The 20,055-nt window shown below is 39.6% G+C and overlaps 2 protein-coding genes across 2 annotated transcripts in view; both read left to right on the top strand.

Annotated features, from left to right (window-relative positions):
- Window positions 1-1,684: 1,684 nt before the first annotated feature.
- Window positions 1,685-13,675, top strand: copb1 (COPI coat complex subunit beta 1). The gene is made up of 22 exons (XM_080424488.1): window positions 1,685-1,812; window positions 3,580-3,717; window positions 4,576-4,805; window positions 5,792-5,961; window positions 6,090-6,204; window positions 6,312-6,404; window positions 7,068-7,205; window positions 7,389-7,508; window positions 7,599-7,706; window positions 7,793-7,939; window positions 8,336-8,481; window positions 9,328-9,424; window positions 9,533-9,693; window positions 9,841-9,961; window positions 10,391-10,618; window positions 10,943-11,122; window positions 11,669-11,813; window positions 11,951-12,070; window positions 12,197-12,342; window positions 12,591-12,680; window positions 12,815-12,970; window positions 13,357-13,675. The coding sequence occupies exons 2-22, from the start codon at window positions 3,627-3,629 to the stop codon at window positions 13,414-13,416; spliced, it is 2,862 nt and encodes a 953-aa protein (XP_080280614.1). The 5' UTR covers window positions 1,685-1,812; window positions 3,580-3,626; the 3' UTR covers window positions 13,417-13,675.
- Window positions 13,676-16,379: 2,704 nt separating this feature from the next.
- The window catches only part of rras2 (RAS related 2), a 33,930-nt gene continuing 30,254 nt past the window's right edge, over window positions 16,380-20,055 (top strand). Inside the window, exon 1 of the mRNA XM_080424819.1 lies at window positions 16,380-16,830. Within this exon, the coding sequence (XP_080280945.1) occupies window positions 16,729-16,830 (102 nt within the window). The 5' untranslated portion in view covers window positions 16,380-16,728. The remainder of the gene's footprint in view (window positions 16,831-20,055) is intronic.

Genomic DNA, 20,055 nt, shown 5'->3' with positions numbered 1-20,055 from the left:
AACAAATTTCAAGAAATGCCTTTTTTCACCTGCGTAATATTGCAAAAGTTAGGCACATTCTGTCCCAAAATGATGCAGAAAAACTTGTCCACGCATTTGTTACCTCTAGGCTGGACTATTGCAAATTTTATTATCAGGCTGCCCAAGTAATTCCCTAAAAAGCCTGCAGCTAGTCCAAAATGCCGCTGCGCGCATACTGACAGGAACCAGAAGAAGAGATCATATCACTCCTTCATTGGCCTCGTTGCACTGGCTCCCGGTTAAATACAGAATAGAGTTTAAAGTTCTCCTCCTCACATACAAGGCTCTCAATGGACAGGCACCAGTATATCTCAAAGAACTCATCGAGCCCTATAAACCAGCCAGAACACCATTGCGTCCACAGTATGAAAAAATGCTTACAGCTCCAAGAAACCCCCAAAAAATTAGAACAGGAGGTAGAGCATTTAAGTTTCAGGCACCTCAGCTGTGGAACCTTCTCCCAGTCTCAGTCCGTGAAGCAGACACACTCTGTAAATTTAAGACTAGACTAAAAACCTTTCTCTATGATAAAGCCTATAGCCAAAGTGTATAGACTCAGTCACCCTATAGTCATCCTCTCCCCCCCCCTCCCCACCCCCCCCCCCCCTTTTCCTCTCTCCTCTCGTCCTCTCTTTTCTCGTCCTCCCTTTGGTTGTGTGGGTTTGTGTCCCATTGGTACAATCGTAATCAACCCTGTACGGATTCACGCTCTAGTAAGGCCTGCCACTAATTCTACAACCGGGGACCTGCTCCCCGGAGTTTCTTTTATTTCCCACGTCGCAGGTCCATGGACCCCCAGCTGCGGCTCAACACTGTGACTGCGGACCGGGCCTCTCCATGGAGCACGACCGTGGATTTCTACTACATTACACTATACCACTACACTATACTGTATATTATCTTAACATTCTTTTATTATACCATTATATACTGCATACACACTATTGCTGTACTATATTATATTATCATATACTATCTTACACTATTATATTTGCTGCTAGTGTTATTGTTACTACTTGCACTGTATCTCTTTCTGTCTCTCCTCTGTCTGTCTCTCCCCCTCTCTCTCTCTTCTTTCCCCCTACACGGTCGAGGCAGAAGGCCGCCACCCTAGAGCCTAGGGTCTGCCTGACGTTTCTTCCAGTTAAGAGGGAGTTTTTCGTTGCCACTGTCGCAAAATTGCTTGCTCAGGGTGGGATGTCGGGTCTCTTCTCTACATGTAAAGTGTCTTGAGACAACTTGTTGTGATTTGACACTTTAATAAAATTGAATTGAATTGAATTGAATATATACATTTCGGCCATTTGAAAATAGCCGATCTACAAGCTTACACCACAATGCATTGCGATGCGACACATTGTGAGCTTGTAGATCTGCTATTTTCAAAAGATTTGTATACAGCTTGAAATGGGACATTCTGTATAATGAGTCCTTTTACTTTTGGTACTTAAGTACATTTTGATACCAATACTTTTGTACTTTTACTGAAGTAAATTTAGAATTCCGGACTTTTAGTACTTCGACATAGCAGTATTGATAATTTTACTTAAGTAAACAAGTGTAGTACTTTTCCCACCACTGCTTACGGTTACCATCCATCATGCATGCATTTGACCCTGTTGGCGCTCCGTAGCAGTGATGTGGCTCACAACACGGATCCTCCACGTCACTAAGGAAGTCCAACAGAACAGCAGCCTAGACCCAGAGGATAGAATGTCAGCGCTCCTACTCATGTAAATAGACAAGACCAGACACCTCCGAAGACACTTTGGGAGTATAATCTTATTATAGGTATGTGTGTTTAATCACTACTTAATGCGTAACGTGTGTTTTGTCCAGCAGAAAGTCACTGTCCTCCATTTCATTGCTTCCCTCAGCAGAGTTAGCTAGTTAGCTTAACATGCACTATGCTAGCTTTAGCGACATGTCATCCATAACAGCTCAGTGTTGTTTGTTTACACTGTGGATCAAACAATAGGTCGTTTAGTTTCATTAGAACTTACTTGCTTTTTTTTTGCAAAACCTGCTTACGATCGCTTGCTGACAAGAAGTACTGTTCTAAAAGCTAAACGCTACACGTCGTTAGCTTGTAGTTTCTGTCTTGTTCTCCACTGTAAAGTAAACTACTCGAGCTGCCTAATATTTCGTTGCACATGATTGTTTATATTATGTTAAATATATGTTATAGGTTATGTTAAACCAGTGGTTCTCAAACGTTTTCATGTCAAGGACCCCCAAAATTATATGTATTTGGCTGCGGACCCCCATCTCAAACTATTTAGTTCCAGGGACCCTACAGAAGCAAAGATTTGAGTTACAAATGTTCACTTTAAAAAACATATATTCAAAGATTTGCACAGATTTTCATGATAAAAAAAAAGATCTACAAGCTCATAGCGCAGCAAAGTATAAAACATGGATAAAGGGGTTAAAATGACTGTGACGCTTTATTAACTAATTTTGCTGTAGACCCCCTGGTACCCCCCCCCCCCCCCCCCCCCCAAAGACCCTTGTTTTATGTACAGCAGTCAGTGGTGGAAAAAGTACTCCATTTATTTACTTGAGTACAAGTATCAATACCGCAATGTAGAGAAATGTATTCAAAATTTACTTGAGTAAAAGTATACAAGTATTGGCATCATAAACAGTATAGGGCTGAAGTGGTTAATGTGTGTTTTGTAGTAATAATCCAGATCTTCATAGTAACTAAAGTTGTCAAATAATTGTAGTGGAGTAAAAAGTACAATATTTGCCTCTGAGATGGAGTAGAAGTAAAAGTATTTCATCGGGAATACTCCAGTAAAGTAAAACAAATACCTCAAAATTGTACATTAGTACAGTACTTGAGTAAATGTACTTAGTTACTTTACACCACTGATGTACAAATACTTACATTCTGTGTATAATATAGACAAATAACAGGATTTTATGTTGCATTATATGTTATTATTGTTTTTTATTTTATTGTATTTATTTACCCAGTGCACGTAAATGGTCTGGCAGTGGGCACAGACCAGTTGAATGTCTTTAGTAAGCAGTGCAAGCAGTGCATTTAGTAAGCAGTGCATTTAAGTCGGAGCCATTGCTCTCTCAACAGGTCTGTAGAGTGTCATTCATACAGTGAGACTCCTGTGGCAAATGGGAATGTTAAAGAATTGTCATGTTATTCCTGTGACTTGGACACTTAAATCAATGTTATGAATCTGTATATCGAAGAAGAGACACTTCTTTAAGAACTCATGAAATAAATTGGATTATAGAAGATTATAGCCACCATTTAAAATCACACTGATTATTTGCCACTATAACTGTATAATTTTGTATCACTATTCACTACATGTCTTGCTTTGCTGCTGTATACTACAAAAAAGAAAACTGAAGTATGCTCTTAACTGCATATTTATCATGTGCAGTTGTTGTTTTCAGTCCAACTGTACAATTGAAATGTTATTAATTATGGTACAAATAATATATATTTAATGTGTTCTCCACCAACTAAAAGTATTTTTTTTTAATGTGTTTAATTTGTTTTGCTTTCACATCTCATTTATTATTCAGAAATCACCCTAGTTTGGATTCTTCAGAGAGGCACCTTTTGCGGCAAAATGACAGCTGCAGAAAATGTTTGTTACACTCTCATCAACGTTCCCAATGACTCGGAGCCCCCATCTGAAGTCAGCCTTAAAAATGATCTGGGTAAGTATTTCCCCAAAGTCCCCATATAGAAAATTGGGCGGTGGTTATAAACTTTACTTTTTGGACTCTTTGAGTCTTGAAACTACACATTCAACTACTAATTCAAACTACATTTGAGAGATTACACCAACTTTTTCCCTAGAGATGTACCGATTCCACTTTCTCCTTCCCGATACCAATTCCGATACTTGCATAACGGTCGATACCGAGTACAGATCCATTACCAGTGTGTAATTAAAAAATGTCTTGGACAGTGTTTCTCAAAGTGGGCGTCAGGGTGCCTTGAGGGGGTTCCCCCCATAACTCTGAGAGTGTACAAATGGATGGGTCCATTTGGTTCCATTGGTTCCATTTGTACATTCAGAGTTATGGGGAGACCTTGAAATTTAAAAGTTTGAAAACCACTGATCTAGGAATAAATAAAAAATCCACTAATAATAGTTCAAAGTTAGTAAAATAATAATGTAAATTGTACAGTAAGAATATAAAACAGTAGTGCAGCATCAATTAAAATTATTTCTGTAATTTCGTCATGTGATAAATGACATGGTATCGGAATGGCATAGACTGGCATACTCGCCAATACCGATTCCAGCATTTTAGGCAGTATCGGCAGCTTTTCCGATACTGGTATTGGTATCTAATGCTACTAACTCATTTTCTAAAGTTTTCACCAACAAACATTTAACCAATTTATAGTATACCAGATGCAATGTTTGCTTGACCCTTTCCCAACATTTATGTTGCTGTCAAAAACTGATTTAGAAATTAGCAATATTATGTAGACAAAATGTAGTTCTAACTATCCTGTGCATTCTTTTAGTGATGAATATGTAATTATGATTATTTTGTCCATAGAAAAGGGAGAGATGAAATCAAAGACGGAGGCTCTGAAAAAGGTGATCATCATGATACTGAATGGCGAGAAATTGCCTGGACTGCTGATGACCATAATTCGCTTCGTCTTGCCACTTCAAGACCACACGATCAAGAAGTTGCTGTTGATCTTCTGGGAGATTGTTCCTAAGACAACCCCAGATGGCAAACTGCTTCAAGAGATGATCCTGGTCTGCGATGCCTACAGAAAGGTAGGCTAAGTTATACCAAGTTCTATAATAACTTGCTCCCATACAGTACATCTACTAATGCTGATCTATTAAGGCTGCAGGTGAAGGCATGGTACATATACTGCAACAGTGCAACAGAGTGTAGAGTTAAATTGACAAACTAAACATACTCAGTCAGGTTTTGTAATGTAGTTTGAAAGCAATGGTAACTAAGTAAGATGGTAAGTAAGGTTCCTGAAGGGGTGCCTGGTGGTGCAGTCGTGCAGCCAGTTATGCACTGACCATATGCTCCTTCTCTCTGCCAGTGGCTTCCTGTCTCTCTACGCTGTACTGTCTTGGTAGAGCAGAAAATCTAAGATGAAGATTAAATAGACATGTCTTCCCCAACAGGGAGACGCACACTATAATTTATTTGATTATCCCCCTTATTTTATATTTTCCAGGTCCATAAGACATGATTACGTGATATAAATTGAGCAGTTGTTGATAAACCCGAAGAGTTTGTTGACATTTTTTGTTTTGTGGTTGTCCTGATTTCCCTGCCATATGCGAGAACCTTACACAAGCACCTAGGCTATTTTCACAGAAAACATTCCCAACATCCAATCCAAAATGTATTGGCCTCTTCTTAACTCATTGAGTGCCCAAATTATTATTATCTATTTCTGGCCATTACAATTTTTATCTTTTTATTTTTTCAAAGTAAAAAAAAAGTGCTTAGGAAGCGAGATACAGCCTTTTTCAGTTATAAGTTAAACAAGGAGTGGATGGAGCTGCAAATCTTCAGATAATGATATCTTGGTTTTTTTCTTTTTTTCTATTTTTTTCAAAAACACGTGAAACACGTTAATGGCACGTTGCACCATAGCGCTAAAACACGTGAAACACGTTAATGGCACTCAATGAGTTTCCGTTTTAGGTGGTAACTCTGCGGGCATGCTGTCTTTATTATTTTTCGACATCAGTTACAGATTAATCTTAGTTCATAATCTTCCTTTGCATCTCAGGACCTGCAGCACCCCAATGAGTTCATTCGTGGCTCTACCCTGCGTTTCCTGTGCAAGTTGAAGGAGTCGGAGTTACTGGAGCCTCTCATGCCAGCCATTCGGTCCTGCCTGGAACACCGACACAGCTATGTTCGCCGCAATGCTGTCCTGGCAATTTACACTATCTATAGGTAGTACACACTGTTCATAGTATTGCTGTTCACTTGAATTGATAAAATACCATATTCTCTTCAACCTTTCCATTTGACTCTATTGTTTGAGAACAACTAATCATCAACTAATCATTTATTTTGTCCAGGAACTTTGAACATCTCATCCCAGATGCTCCAGAGCTGATCCATGATTTCCTTGTCAATGAGAAAGATGCCAGCTGTAAAAGAAATGCTTTCATGATGCTGATCCATGCAGACCAGGTTTGTAGCATATTTCCTTTTCTCATTCTGTTTGTTACACAAGACATACAGTATCATTTTGTTATAACATTTATTCAAACATAGTAACTATCATTTTAATTTTACAGGATAGAGCTCTGGATTACCTGAGCACATGCATCGATCAAGTGCACACATTTGGTGATATTCTCCAGCTAGTCATCGTGGAGCTGATTTACAAAGTGAGTCAGATACCTTATTATTATGCTTAAATACCGGTGGGCTGGCATGTTTAGCCCATTGACTATGATTGAACTACTATACTTTCATAGTCTGTGGAATTCATAGGGCTGCAACAGTTAATCAAACTAATCAATTTTATTAACGTATTTTCAAACAACGTGCTTCTCGATTATTAGATTAATCTAAAAGGTAATTGATAAAATAATAGGACTCGTACTCAAATAATCCCTCTCAATCATCACTTATGACCCACTAGAAGTGTGTGGCAGTATCTATCTGTACCCTTCCTTCTGCCTGTATTTTCTTATTTTACTTGGTACAGGAGGATGTTTCTGGGCGTCAACCTTTGGGCAGTAGGTAGTAGTGCAAACCGCAGCCAACAAATCCTACCCAATATACCTTTAAACACTCAATTATTTTCAGTCAGCATTGACTCAGTTATTCAGGTAATGTTTAATGACTTAGGAGAAAATCAAAACAAACGCAAAATCTAAAAATAACGATTTTCTGTTGTTGTACGATATATGGCTGAAGCTGTGAATAGACAATGACATGTATTGATGCCTCTATGGTGCTTTAAAGCTGGATAGCAAAACCGCACACTGCCAGAACAGCCGGTTTGACACCTGTGTCCTTGTTATTTCTGTCTTCCCCACCGTCAGGTGTGCCATGCCAACCCATCTGAGCGTGCCCGATTTATCCGCTGTATCTACAACTTGCTGCAGTCATCCAGCCCAGCTGTCAAATATGAAGCTGCTGGTACTCTTGTCACCCTCTCCAGTGCACCCACAGCCATCAAGGTACTCTACCAAGGCTTTGACTCTGATGTTGAGCATCTGATGGACCCATAAATAGTGCTTAATTCCCCCAAACTGATTTCAACACTCTTTTTCACACATTGTGTGATAACATAGGGCCTGGTGTTTTTTATATATTTTAGCCAGGTATTGTTTAATTATTGAATTTGTTTTGTTGGGCTCCAGGCTGCTGCCCAGTGCTACATTGATTTGATCATCAAGGAGAGTGACAACAATGTGAAGCTGATTGTCCTTGATCGTCTCATTGAACTAAAGGATCATCCTACTCATGAGCGAGTGCTTCAGGTATTTTCAACAACCTGATTGTTTTTTGGATTTTCAGTCTTGTTTATATTGTATATTAAAAAAAATATTATATTTCCCCTCTTACTTCAGGACCTAGTGATGGACATCCTGCGTGTTCTGAGCACACCCGACCTGGAGGTGAGAAAGAAGACCTTGCAGTTGGCCCTGGACCTCGTCTCCTCTCGTAACGTAGAAGAGGTACGTCGTGTTTGTGCATGTTGTCATTGCCTGTGCCAACATGGACACCTGGAGTCAAATTCTAAAGCCCCTCTGTTGGTTTCCAGTTGGTGATCGTGCTGAAGAAGGAGGTCATCAAAACCAACAATGTAACGGAGCACGAGGACACTGATAAATACAGGCAACTGTTGGTGCGCACCCTCCACTCCTGCAGCGTGCGCTTCCCTGACATGGCTGCCAATGTCATTCCTGTGGTGAGCTTGCCTACTATTCAAACACAATGGATCCTGATGTCGCCAAGATAGTTATCTGTGTGAGAGAGCCAGATATTTGGTTTAGCCACTTAAACCCTCTATATTTCGTAGGGTTAAATAAACCCTATATATTTCTGTATGTCAAATAGTGAAAATGGCTGATCTACAAGAGCACAAGATGACACGTTGCGACGTGTTGTGAGCAAAGCATGTAGATGGGCTATTTTCGCAGCCTTTTGGCCTATTTTGGCTGAATGTTCGGCTATTATGACATGCCCAGAATAGGGTTTATGTGGTTTAAGCATACAGTGTGCTTTCTTTGTTCCTGTATTTATATATGTATGTATGGATGTGTGCGTGTGCGTGTGCGTGTGCGTGTGCGTGTGCGTGTTTCAGTTGATGGAGTTCCTAAGCGACACTAATGAGGCGGCTGCAGCAGATGTGCTGGAGTTTGTGCGGGAGGCGATTCAGAGATTTGAGAACTTGAGGCCCCTGATCATAGAGAAGATGCTGGAGGTTTTCCATGCCATCAAAACGGTCAAGTAAGGCCTCATAAACATGTTGTGGTGTTCTACCGGTAGCACTCCTGCCACTGTGTTTAGTTTTCTGGTGTTGTGTGGATGTACACTCACTCTCATTTACCGTAGATCAGCTAACACAGGAAGTGCGTTCGTCCCTTCCCTAAATCATCTTCCCTAAATCATCCTGGCCAACACACTTTTCCTACACTCTTCTCCCTCCTGGCTCCCAAGCTTTGGAATAAACTCCACCTAAACAGTCTGAAAACTCAGACAACACCTCACCCTCTAGCACTCTTTCCTTGTATCCCTTCTAGTTGCCTATTTGTTTGATAGATGCTAGTTATACTATGCAGATATACGTTAATCAACATTCAATACATGTACAAGAATTCAACCAATTGAACATGATCTCATGTAAACATGCTGGATTTAGCTAGAAGCTAATTTCCATCCATAGTCCCACTTATAAAAACATCACAACAGTTTTAGAGAGACGCTAGGTTTGACATCCTAGTTACTTTGAAGCAGTCAATTGTTTTTGTTCTTGACATCACTTCTATGGCCCCCTGGGTCACAGAGTTGTTTTCTCTATTCTAAATCCAATTCTAACATCACGTCACATAAGAACTGACGGCCATATCTAACAAGCAAACAAATAATACGTCCCTCTTCCCTTTTGTCCTGGTAGAAATAATGGGGTACGTGACTTTTGTAAACCGTTTAGTGAATTGGTGGATTCTGACAATCAAACAGTTATTCGCTAAAAGCCTTGTGTTATACTTAAAATAAATAAATATTGGAAAACAGTGGATTTTGTGCGTTCAGAGCTGTGGATCTTGGTAACATGTGACCTTTATTTTGTGTTAGGATCTACAGAGGAGCACTGTGGATCTTGGGGGAATATTCCTGCACAAAGGATGATATTCAAAATGTGATGACAGAAGTCCGCAAGTCATTGGGAGAGGTATGATTGTCTTGTTGAATTATCAGGCATCAAGTTACTGTAACACTACTTGCACAGCATTGCAAGGAGAATGTGAATCTGCAACACCTGTCTGTCTGATATCTTCAGATCCCCATAGTAGACAATGAGATAAAGAAAGAGGCTGGAGAGCTGAAACCAGAAGAGGAGGTGAACGCAGCCCCAGCTCAGAAGCTGGTGACAGAGATGGGGACATATGTGACACAGAGTGCCCTCAGCTCCTCTCGACCTTCCAAGAAAGAGGAGGACAGGTACAAATTTGTTAAATGATTACATTTCTTTCATCACTGTAAGACAAAACATGAAAAGTAAAATATTGCTATTTCTTTGAATAAAGAAATAGCAATGTTAAATTTAAAAAGAGCTGTTACTATGTGTCTGATCCTTGTGTGTTCCAGACCCCCACTCCGAGGTTTCCTAATGGATGGTGATTTTTATGTGGCCGCTTCCCTGGCTACAACGCTGACCAAAGCGGCTTTACGCTATGTTGCTATTGTACAGGACAAAAAGAAACAAAATGTGAGTCGCTCTCACTTAATTTCTAAAGCATTCAATTCTTGAAGCATTCATTGCTAAATGTTTAACCACTTGAACCCTAGCATCCTTATTCTGGGGGCGAACATTCCATGAAAATAGCAGATCTGCAAGCCCACAACGTGTCGTGTTGTGAGTGAGTGAGTGTGTAGATTGGCTATTTTCATTGAAGAGATTTGGTGTACAGGGAAAAGGGAGAGGGCCTAGTATAGACCCCTGAGGGAATCCGTTCAACAAAATAGGGTTTAAATGGTTAAATTGTAAGTTCTCAGTAAGGCTTTATTATTATTATGCAACCAATTGCCTGCTTTATCATTGGTCACTCAGTAATGGAGATGTAGTTGCTACCTACTGTATCAACAAAGTGGTATGAATATATCCCTCTAATCCATGCTCTTGGCCTCTCTATTTCAGTGCTTCGTTGCAGAATCCATGTTGATCATGGTCACAGTGCTTCACCTGGGCAAGTCCACTCTGCCCAAGAAGCCAATCACAGATGATGACGTGGACCGCATCTCGCTGTGTCTCAAGGTCCTGTCTGAGTGTTCACCGCTCATGAATGACATTTTTAACAAGGAGTGCCGCAAATCTCTGTCACACATGCTCACTGTCAGACTGGAGGAAGAGAAGCTGTCACAGAAGGTAACTGCTTTAAACTCCCAGGGCTGAACTCAATGCTGAACTTCTTGACATTTTTGTAGAGCTCAAGGATGAGAAGGACAATGCTATGGCAGTGAACATTTATGTCATGTTTATTTGATCTAGGAGATATTTTCAGCTCTATTAATAAGGAACAGTATTTCTGTCCCTGCACCTTGATGTTTATTCATTCATCATATTTTCACCTCATGTTGCCGTTTTATTGCCATTTAAGATTGATTCTTATGGTTTATAGCACAGGGGATAATCACATGAAATGCTGCGTGTTGTTAATCAACCTTATTTTTGTCTTCCTTGCACCAATAGAAAGAGTCTGAGAAGCGCAATGTAACAGTTCAGGCCGACGACCCCATCTCCTTCATGCAGCTGACAGCTAAGTCTGAAATATCTTCTAAGGAGGACCAGTTTCAGCTCAGTCTGTTAGCTGCCATGGGCACCACATCAAGGAAGGAGGCTGCTGATCCTTTGGCCTCCAAACTCAACAAGGTACAGCCCTACTTTACTGACATGATAATTTACAATGTACATTAGTGTGTGTGGTTGACTCTTCATGTTGGAATCCTGGCCATTCATGCCTGCAAATGGCTTAGTATTCCTGCTTCTAATTTGCAATATTTTATTTCTGACTATAGAATGCTAATTCTTATTTAAATCACCAGCAAAAGGCACTGAAGTTGTTAATGGTCAGCAACCATACTGCCCTACAAAGCCAAAGTGCAGTAACTACGGAAAAAACAACTGATAAATGGGTTTAGATATCAGCTTATAAGTGATATTACACTAATTGTATATCTGTTCTTGAGGTAATTGTTTATCCCCCCAAATCACGAAGGCTAATTTGACCTTTGGGATACACAAATAAGTCGGTGTGTCCAAAATCGTAATTACGGCACTTTGGCTTTTTAGGGCAGCATAAATGGATGACATGTTGCATATGTCAGTAGTACAAGACCATAAAATACAAATGGAACATTTGTGTCTTATAAATCAGCATATATAGTATATTTGAATTAATTTGACCTCCTTCTACAGGTGACCCAGCTGACGGGCTTCTCTGACCCAGTCTATGCTGAGGCCTATGTTCATGTCAACCAGTATGACATAGTACTGGATGTCCTGGTGGTCAACCAAACCAATGATACTCTTCAGAACTGTACATTGGAGCTTGCTACTTTGGGTGAGTTGAGTTTTATCTCCTTGGAAAAAAATGTTTGCTAGTTTTGTCTTTCATTCTTTCTACATGTGTTCACTCTTGCCACGAAGGACCAAGTACTGTATATACTGTATATATAACTGTTACCTTTCAATTCACAGGTGACCTAAAGTTGGTTGAGAAGCCTTCTCCGCTGACTCTAGCTCCTCATGATTTTGCTAACATTAAGGCTAACGTAAAGGTGGCATCCACAGAGAATGGCATTATATTTGGCAACATTGGTAAGAGGTCATATTTGAAGCTTTTTTTTCATTCATTGTACAAAATAATACCACACTTATTTTCATCTGAGTCATGAACCAAATGTTATTTTGTCACTCGCATGTTGACCATATGTATTTTTGTAGTCTATGACGTGTCGGGAGCAGCAAGTGATAGGAACTGTGTTGTCCTGAGTGACATCCACATTGACATTATGGACTACATCCAGCCTGCCTCGTGTACTGATGCTGAGTTCAGACAGATGTGGGCCGAATTTGAGTGGGAGAACAAGGTATGCTGGGTCTTTATTTGGCCAGATTGGTTGAGCAGATTTGGTACTTTGTGGTTTAATCAAGTTCCTTATTTTTTGTTTCTGTTTATTTGTTGTGCACTACACAATTGATTATTTGAATTCAGCCAAGCTTTGATTTTAAGATGTTCAAGGAAACATGACTACTTTTAAAATGTAGTCATGATGTAAATAAAAGTATTTTAAAATATATATTTTTTAAAACAAAAAACATTGTTGTTTTACTGTAGGTGACGGTGAACACCAACATCACTGACCTGAATGAGTACCTCCGCCACATCCTCGGTTCAACTAACATGAAGTGCCTGACTCCTGAGAAGGTCAGTATGACTGCATTGCATGGAATATCCTGATGAAGACAGCAAGGCCATTGAGACATCAATTGTATTCATATTGGCAAGTATTTGTGTGGCTTGACAATATTCTAATATCCTCTGTTGTTCACATAAACTAGGCACTGTCTGGCTTCTGTGGCTTCATGGCGGCCAACCTTTATGCACGCTCCATCTTTGGAGAAGATGCCCTGGCTAATGTCAGCATTGAGAAGCCCATCCACCTGGGGCCTGATGCACCTGTTAATGGACACATTCGCATCAGAGCCAAAAGCCAGGTGAGTCTCAGCAGCTATACCATTATTGCCCTCTAAAGCCCTCTGGCATGTGTCTGTGAAGAAAAGGGAAGGTGAAATTAATTTGAACAACGATGTCAATATGTTGATCACAGGAGAACATTAACCTACTGTCAGTCGTGCAGATTGAACAAATTTCATTAACCACTGAAACCCTCAAGACTTAGTAAAACGGACCTGAATTTGCTCTGTAGTTGGACAATTGTTTCCCCTCTACGACAAATCTCTTCGCCAAAAAATGCGTTGTGAGCTTGTAGATCGGCTGTTTTTGTCTAATGAATGGTTACTTTTTGATTGAATGTTTTAAATGAGTTTTTAAGTTTTTTTTTAGAATCTAATCCAACAATTTCTCCCTTCTTCATTTAAAGGGTATGGCCTTGAGTCTGGGTGACAAGATCAACCTTTCCCAGAAAAAGACAGCTGTCTAAAAGCATCTCTATCTGTCAAACAAGCTGATCCCTCTCACTTTCTAAGAGTAATCTGTCTTTTCTCTCACTGTATATTGTCCATCTTTACTGCCGCTGATCAGTCAAATAAGAGCTCTAGTATACAGTCAATCTCTTCTACACAGTTTTGCCATTTTCCATCACTATTATGTGTAAAAAACCTTTATTATAGTCCTCCAAGTAATGTTTCTGACCTGTCATATCTTTGATTTTCAATAAACATTTAAAAAATAATTTCCAATTATTTCATTTAGTCATAATGTCGGTGTCATTTGGACTGTAACACACATTCCATTGTATTCTTGCATTTTGTCAGCCAATAAGTCTTATTTTAAATAAAGATTTTTTTTGTTTTATTATTTATTTCAATTTAGATTATGTGAACATTGGCTTAGTTGAATTGTGACCAGCATTGGAAATAAAGTGAAACTCAAGTGAGTTTTTCCCCAACAGGATATGGTGCAATCTTGGATGAAAATACAGCTGTGAACTAGTTCCTTGTTGATGTGCAACATAATTTCTAGACAGTTGCATGCATGAGGCTGATCAATGTTATGTTATATTAATTAGTTGATTAGAGTTGATTTACTTGGTAAATCAATGAAAAAGTAGCATGACCTATCCATAAAAAAAAGTCAATTTAGAGTACTGTAATTTGAAACCAGACAGCTTCCCCTTTACTGTCTGTCTGATAACCTACTCTAGTCTAAGAACTGTTTAGTTAGAAATAGAATATCCATATCATATGGTAAAAACATTGAGGTCTTTCTTCATAAAATAGCAGATTAACACATTTCTCTCATTCATCCAGAGTGTCAGGTTCTTGTCTGGCTCTTGCAGGCTTCAGCTCCATAGCTGTGCACTGTAAATATTGAGTGTTAATTTATCTACACTCTGGGAATGACAAATTGATACATTTACACTGTGGATTGTGATTCAGGCTGAAATACCTTGAATACCTGATGCTATGCTGCAGTTGGAGTAATTTGGGTCTTCCTAAAACAGTTATATAACATGGGCGTGAGAGAAAATCTGGTGTAATCATGTTAATTTACATTTGCACCCATAAATATGAGATACCTTTGTAGTTCATTCTTATCTGTAAATGTTACCCCCATATGTGTGGGTAATCCCACATCAGTATGGATTAGTGTTCACACAGACCCATGTTTTCTAATCTTTTCTAATCAAATAAAGGGAATATGCTGGATTAAAGTTTCACAGCACCAGTTACACACTGACAATATATGTGCAAGAGCTGTCACTCCAGGAACTTTGTTGTGACTGAATGTGGCTTTGACTTTGGGGCTTTGAGGTCAGAAAATAGTAGCAGCATACGCACTTCCTGTATACATGTTTAAAAGCAGCACAGGTGTCTTCCCACCATATTACGTTGTCTGTTCCTGTTGTGTTAGTAGTACACTTGATTACAAACATTGCTGAGCTTTGCCACCAGGTATAGATAGCATAGCTTTACACTGTATAATACCAATTCGTTTTGGGTGCAAGACCCTAAAGTCTAGCATATGAAATATTGCATTTATTTAGATGTGAAATATCAAACTACTTGAATCCATACAAATATGGTGGTTCTTCTACTATGCATATTCCAGACAAATAAGTGTCTCTTTTTTCCTCAAGTTAATGGTTAGGATAAACAAGTAAACATGTTGTATTTTATTCACATTTTAGCCACATAACCAGACACAATTTTTGTAAACTTTATTTTTACTTACCAATCTTTGGCCCTAAACCTGAATAAACCACAGTTTACACCTCAAACGCCCATCTCTTTTTAGTATTTTATTTTGACACCAGAGGACGCTGTAACCCCTACTGTGGGCTAATGCTGCAAACCTACATGCATAAAACCATCATTTAGAAATTTAAACTTTTTTTTTTTACTGTCTTGTGTAATATGAACAATGTCAAACAATGAATGTCAATCTATCATGTTAAGTTAACATATCAGTTTTGCAATGATAAAAAGCCAATTCATCCATTTATTTCCCCCCACATCACGTGACGACATCTACATGATGCATGCATCCAAACAAACCACAGTCTTCATTAATGATGACCAACGTATGCATGAATGCAGTAGCTTCTAACAGCAGCATGTGATGGTTTGGATAATATGTAGTGAACCATATTTTTTACATGTGTGACAAAATATTGATTTCATGATTATAGCTACGCCACATGGCCTTTTAATAGTGTGGTACAAAATCTTATTCTATTAATGTTATAGGATGGAAACCAGCTTCTTTTTCTTCTTTTTTCAAGAGCAACTTTAAGTTGTGCCGAAAAGGAACACTTTTTTCAGTGCTCAATAATTTGTCCACTAGGCCTGCATTATGTATTTTGAGGGGGGGTGGGGGGTCTATGGTTGCACACTTGCACTCTCTGGTAACCACCATGCTTCAAAACCATCATTCAAAACCGCTCTAAAAGAGCACTTACAGGTGGCTGCAATTCGGAACTGGCGGCCCCTGTAAAAAGGCCAAGCCTATCACCAGAAAGCCCCCCCGAACTGTTTACTGTATATATTGTACTTCTTGATTACAACTCGTTTATGATGTTTTTGCATAGTATTGTATATTATTGTGTGTCATTAAATGTTTCTATCAATTGAATACACAAGACCCCAATGGAAACAAGCCATAGTGATTTCTTGGGTTTAATCCTTTTAGCATCCTTTTGTATTGAACTGTACTTTCTGTGCTTTTTTTGGCAAACTGTTAATAAAGTATTTAATCAATCAATCAATCAATCAATCAAGAAAAAGTGGCTCACCCTCACCATACCCCATTCTCCCCTATATGATTTGGAATTAAAGTGCAAGTGTAATTGCAGACTCTGGACTCTGTGGGGGTGTAGAAGCGCCCCCTAGCGACAGACATCTTCACTCGAGCAGTTCATTTACTCCAATCGGACTCGTATATCTCGCATCGGCAGCGTCGAGACGAGAAGAGTAGACCAGACACGATTGAAATAAGAGGGCGTATGTATGCATGTATGGACGGGAGCCCGTAACGTAAACGCAACCCCGTCACAATCCCCATCCGATCGTCCGTTTCCCACAACGGATTATTTATTGCCGATCATCTAAAAAAAAAAAAATCTTGATTTGGAGCCTATTTAGGTCTCTGCTTTTTTGGTCTCTTGATTCTTTTTTTTCCTTTTTTTTTAAACTGCAAGGCCTTTCAGTTTTAGCTGAAAAGTGGGTGTTTCTGCCTCGGCTCACTGTGGTTGTTTAGGGCAGCGGCGATCAGAGCACTAGAAGTGTCCCCGATGGCTGGCTGGAAGGACGGCTCGGTGCAGGAGAAGTATCGGCTGGTGGTGGTCGGTGGTGGCGGCGTGGGGAAATCAGCCCTAACTATCCAGTTCATCCAGGTCAGTTTGTCTACCTCCCCTTAGAATAGCTTTGTCCTGGTTTATTCTCCTGTCCTGTTTTGAGCTGAGAACATGGAACAAGAGAGATCAGGCCAGGCATTGGGAACCCAGTTACTATGCGGATACCGTGGGTAATAATGGGCAGTGGTGGAAGAAGTACTCAGATATTTTACTTAAGTAGAAGTATCAATGCTGCAATGCAGAAACATTCTGTTACAAGTTAAAAGGCATGTGTTCAAAAATTTTGCTTGAGTTAAAGTACAAAAGTATTGGTATCAAAATGTACTTGAAGTACCAAAAGTAGAAAGTACTCATTATGCAGAATGTCCCATTTCACAAGTTTTCAAATGTATAAAAATCTTTTGAAAATAGCTGGTCTACATGCTCACAATGCATGGCATTGTGAGCATGATTGGCTATTTTCAAATGGCCGAAATGTATACAGGGCTGAATTGGTTAATGTATGTTTTGTAATAATAATCAAAATCTACAAAGTAACTAGTAACTCAAGTTTTCAAATAATTGTAGTGGAGTAAAAAGTACAACATTTGAGATGTAGTGGAGTAGAAGTAAAAGTACTGGAAACTGGAAATACTTCAGTAAAGTAAAAGTACCTCAAAATTGTACTTAAGTACAGTACTTGAGTAAATGTACTTTAAGGCCCGTTACATTAAACACACTCATTAAGTAAATAGCGTTTAACATTCAGTTTGGCTGAATATTAAGCTGATTTAAGATGTTCATGTTTTCTTGAGGAGCCACCTTAAGCTATAAGACCAGTCTGGGATAAAGGAGAGTCAGCTTCTCAACTTTATAGTTCTATTCTGTTCACTTGATAAATTAGTGGAATTTAGCAATGAACTGTTAAGCCTAAATCACTGCTGCTAATTACAGCAGCACACAATCCACAGCATGTGATCAACAGTTGTGTGCCCATCATGTAAATCACCATTATGGTATCAGTTCCTTCTGTACCTGAATATGTGCTGCAACACGACAGCTGGCTGACAAACCAATATTAAGCTACATGTCGCGTTTAGCTGAATGCCTTTTAGGTTTTTTTTTTACCTGAAGTTATAGTCAGATTAAATATAGGATGTGAAAGAAAGGATTTGGTTAAGGATATGAAATTGATGCTGACTCTTAATTCCACTAGACTAGACCAGTGGTTCTCCACCTGTGGGTTGGGATTTGGGGGGGGTCCCCAGATGACAGTGAAGTGACAATTTAAGGACTTTTAAGAGCTTTTTAATACCTAAAAAATTACCATTAGAGCATCACAAGTAATCAACAAACTATACTATAAAAACTGGTCAAACATTGGTCAAATTGTCAATAATATAAGAAAGAGGCAAAACTTTTGAAAATAGCCGATCTACAAGCTTGTGAGCTTGTAGATCTGCTATTATCACAATAATTTCACAATTTTCACAATTTTATTCAGTTCAAATATGATTATTTTGGGGAGTCACGGCCTGAAAAGGTTGAGAACCACTGGACTAGACTGCAGGCACATGTTCCACAGAGAGGTGTGTGTGTGTGTGTGTGTGTGTGTGTGTGTGTGTGTGTGTGTGTGTGTGTGTGTGTGTGTGTGTGTGTGTGTGTGTGTGTGTGTGTGTGTGTGTGTGTGTGTGTGTGTGTGTGTGTGTGTGTGTGTGTGTGTGTGTGTGTGTGTGTGTGTGTGTGTGTGTGTGTGTGTGTGTGTGTGTGTCCATTAACTGTTAATGGGATCAGTTTGCACTAGCATAGATTTCTGTCATGATGAGGAAGAACCCAGCAGACCATTCAGGCTGAGCTGTGCACACACCAGGCCGAAGTGCATAGAATATATATTGTGGGAAACAACCAATGTGTCAACGTGTGCTGACAAATTAGCAAAATGAATTTGGGATATGGGTTCAGTTGAGATTGTTCTTGGACATCTGTTTTTACCTAATATACCATTTGGGCCACACTTAAATTTCCTAGGAGACAGACCCTGCCTTTCTCACAATTGCTTGTTGTCTGGGGATATTAACGTGAGTAAAATTGAGATGTTGACAGCAGAAAAGCACCTATATCCTTTGCAGAAGTTTCTAGAAGTCAGCTGTCAGGGGGAAAGACTAACAGCTGGTTTTTGAGTCAAGGATTTCCCCTCACAGAACTGTGTTGAATGATGGGGTGTGTTGGGGGGCTGTCTGAGTCATGCTGGGTGGGTTATTGCTCGTGGACCATTCGGAATCTGGGCCTTTTGCAAAGGAAATCTCCACTCCTGCACACAGGACCGCCTCTATTTGTATGGGAAAACACAATCTGCTTCCTGATACCTTGGAACCATGTATTTTGTCAGTGTTAATCTTGGCAGCGTTTTCAATATTGTTTCAGTCTTTGCCTTTTGATAGAAATCTTTGTCATTTTACTCAAATCATCCAATAATAGTAACTGGCAATTGTATGCTCATTTTGACCATTACATCCATTCTGTTATTTTCATAAAAATGTGGTTCAACCTTTTATGAGTACAAAATAGACATTTTTAAGTAGACACAGAAGGGTGTCTTGGTAAGGTTTTTGACCACCAGAACATCCTCAAGGCACTTTGGCATAGTCTCTGGAATTGTTCTGGAGCGGTGGAACACCACTTTAACAAAATAAATCCACTCATTTGGTGTTAAATTGAGGATGGTGGTGGAGAGACTGAGGCGATCACACCAGTCCAAAACCTCTCATAGGTGTTGAATTGGGCTGAGATCTGGTGACTGCGAAGGCCATATGATTCATTCATTTCCACACTCATCAAACCATTCAGTAACCCCTCGTGCCCTGTGGATGGGGGCATTGTTATCCTGGAAGAGACCACTCCCATCAGGATAGAAGTGTTTAATCATGCGATACAGATGATCACTCAGAAACTTTGTATTGATTTGCAGTGACAAGTGCAAATCAACCCCCCCCCTGCCTGCCAGCATAACAGAGCCACCCTCATTGGGTCAAGGATTCAGGCCTGTACGATTCTCTTGGTTTGCACCACACATGCATTTGCCCACTCGAGGAGAATATGATGAAGGATGACTCATCTGTCTATATCACTTTTTTCCACTTCTCTGTAGAACAGTGCCTATGGCTTTTGCACCACTGAACTCTCAAATGTGCATTGGTCTTTGTAATGAGGGGTTTATGCAATGCAACCCTACTATAACATCCCTATCCATGTAGTTGCCGACAGACTGTTTGTTGCTGACACGGT

The sequence above is a fragment of the Gymnoscopelus braueri genome (assembly GCF_963280865.1).
Source record: "Gymnoscopelus braueri genome assembly, chromosome: 1".
Lineage (NCBI taxonomy): Eukaryota > Metazoa > Chordata > Actinopteri > Myctophiformes > Myctophidae > Gymnoscopelus > Gymnoscopelus braueri.
Note: the sequence above shows the minus strand (reverse complement) of the source record. Positions and strands in the feature narration are given on the sequence as shown.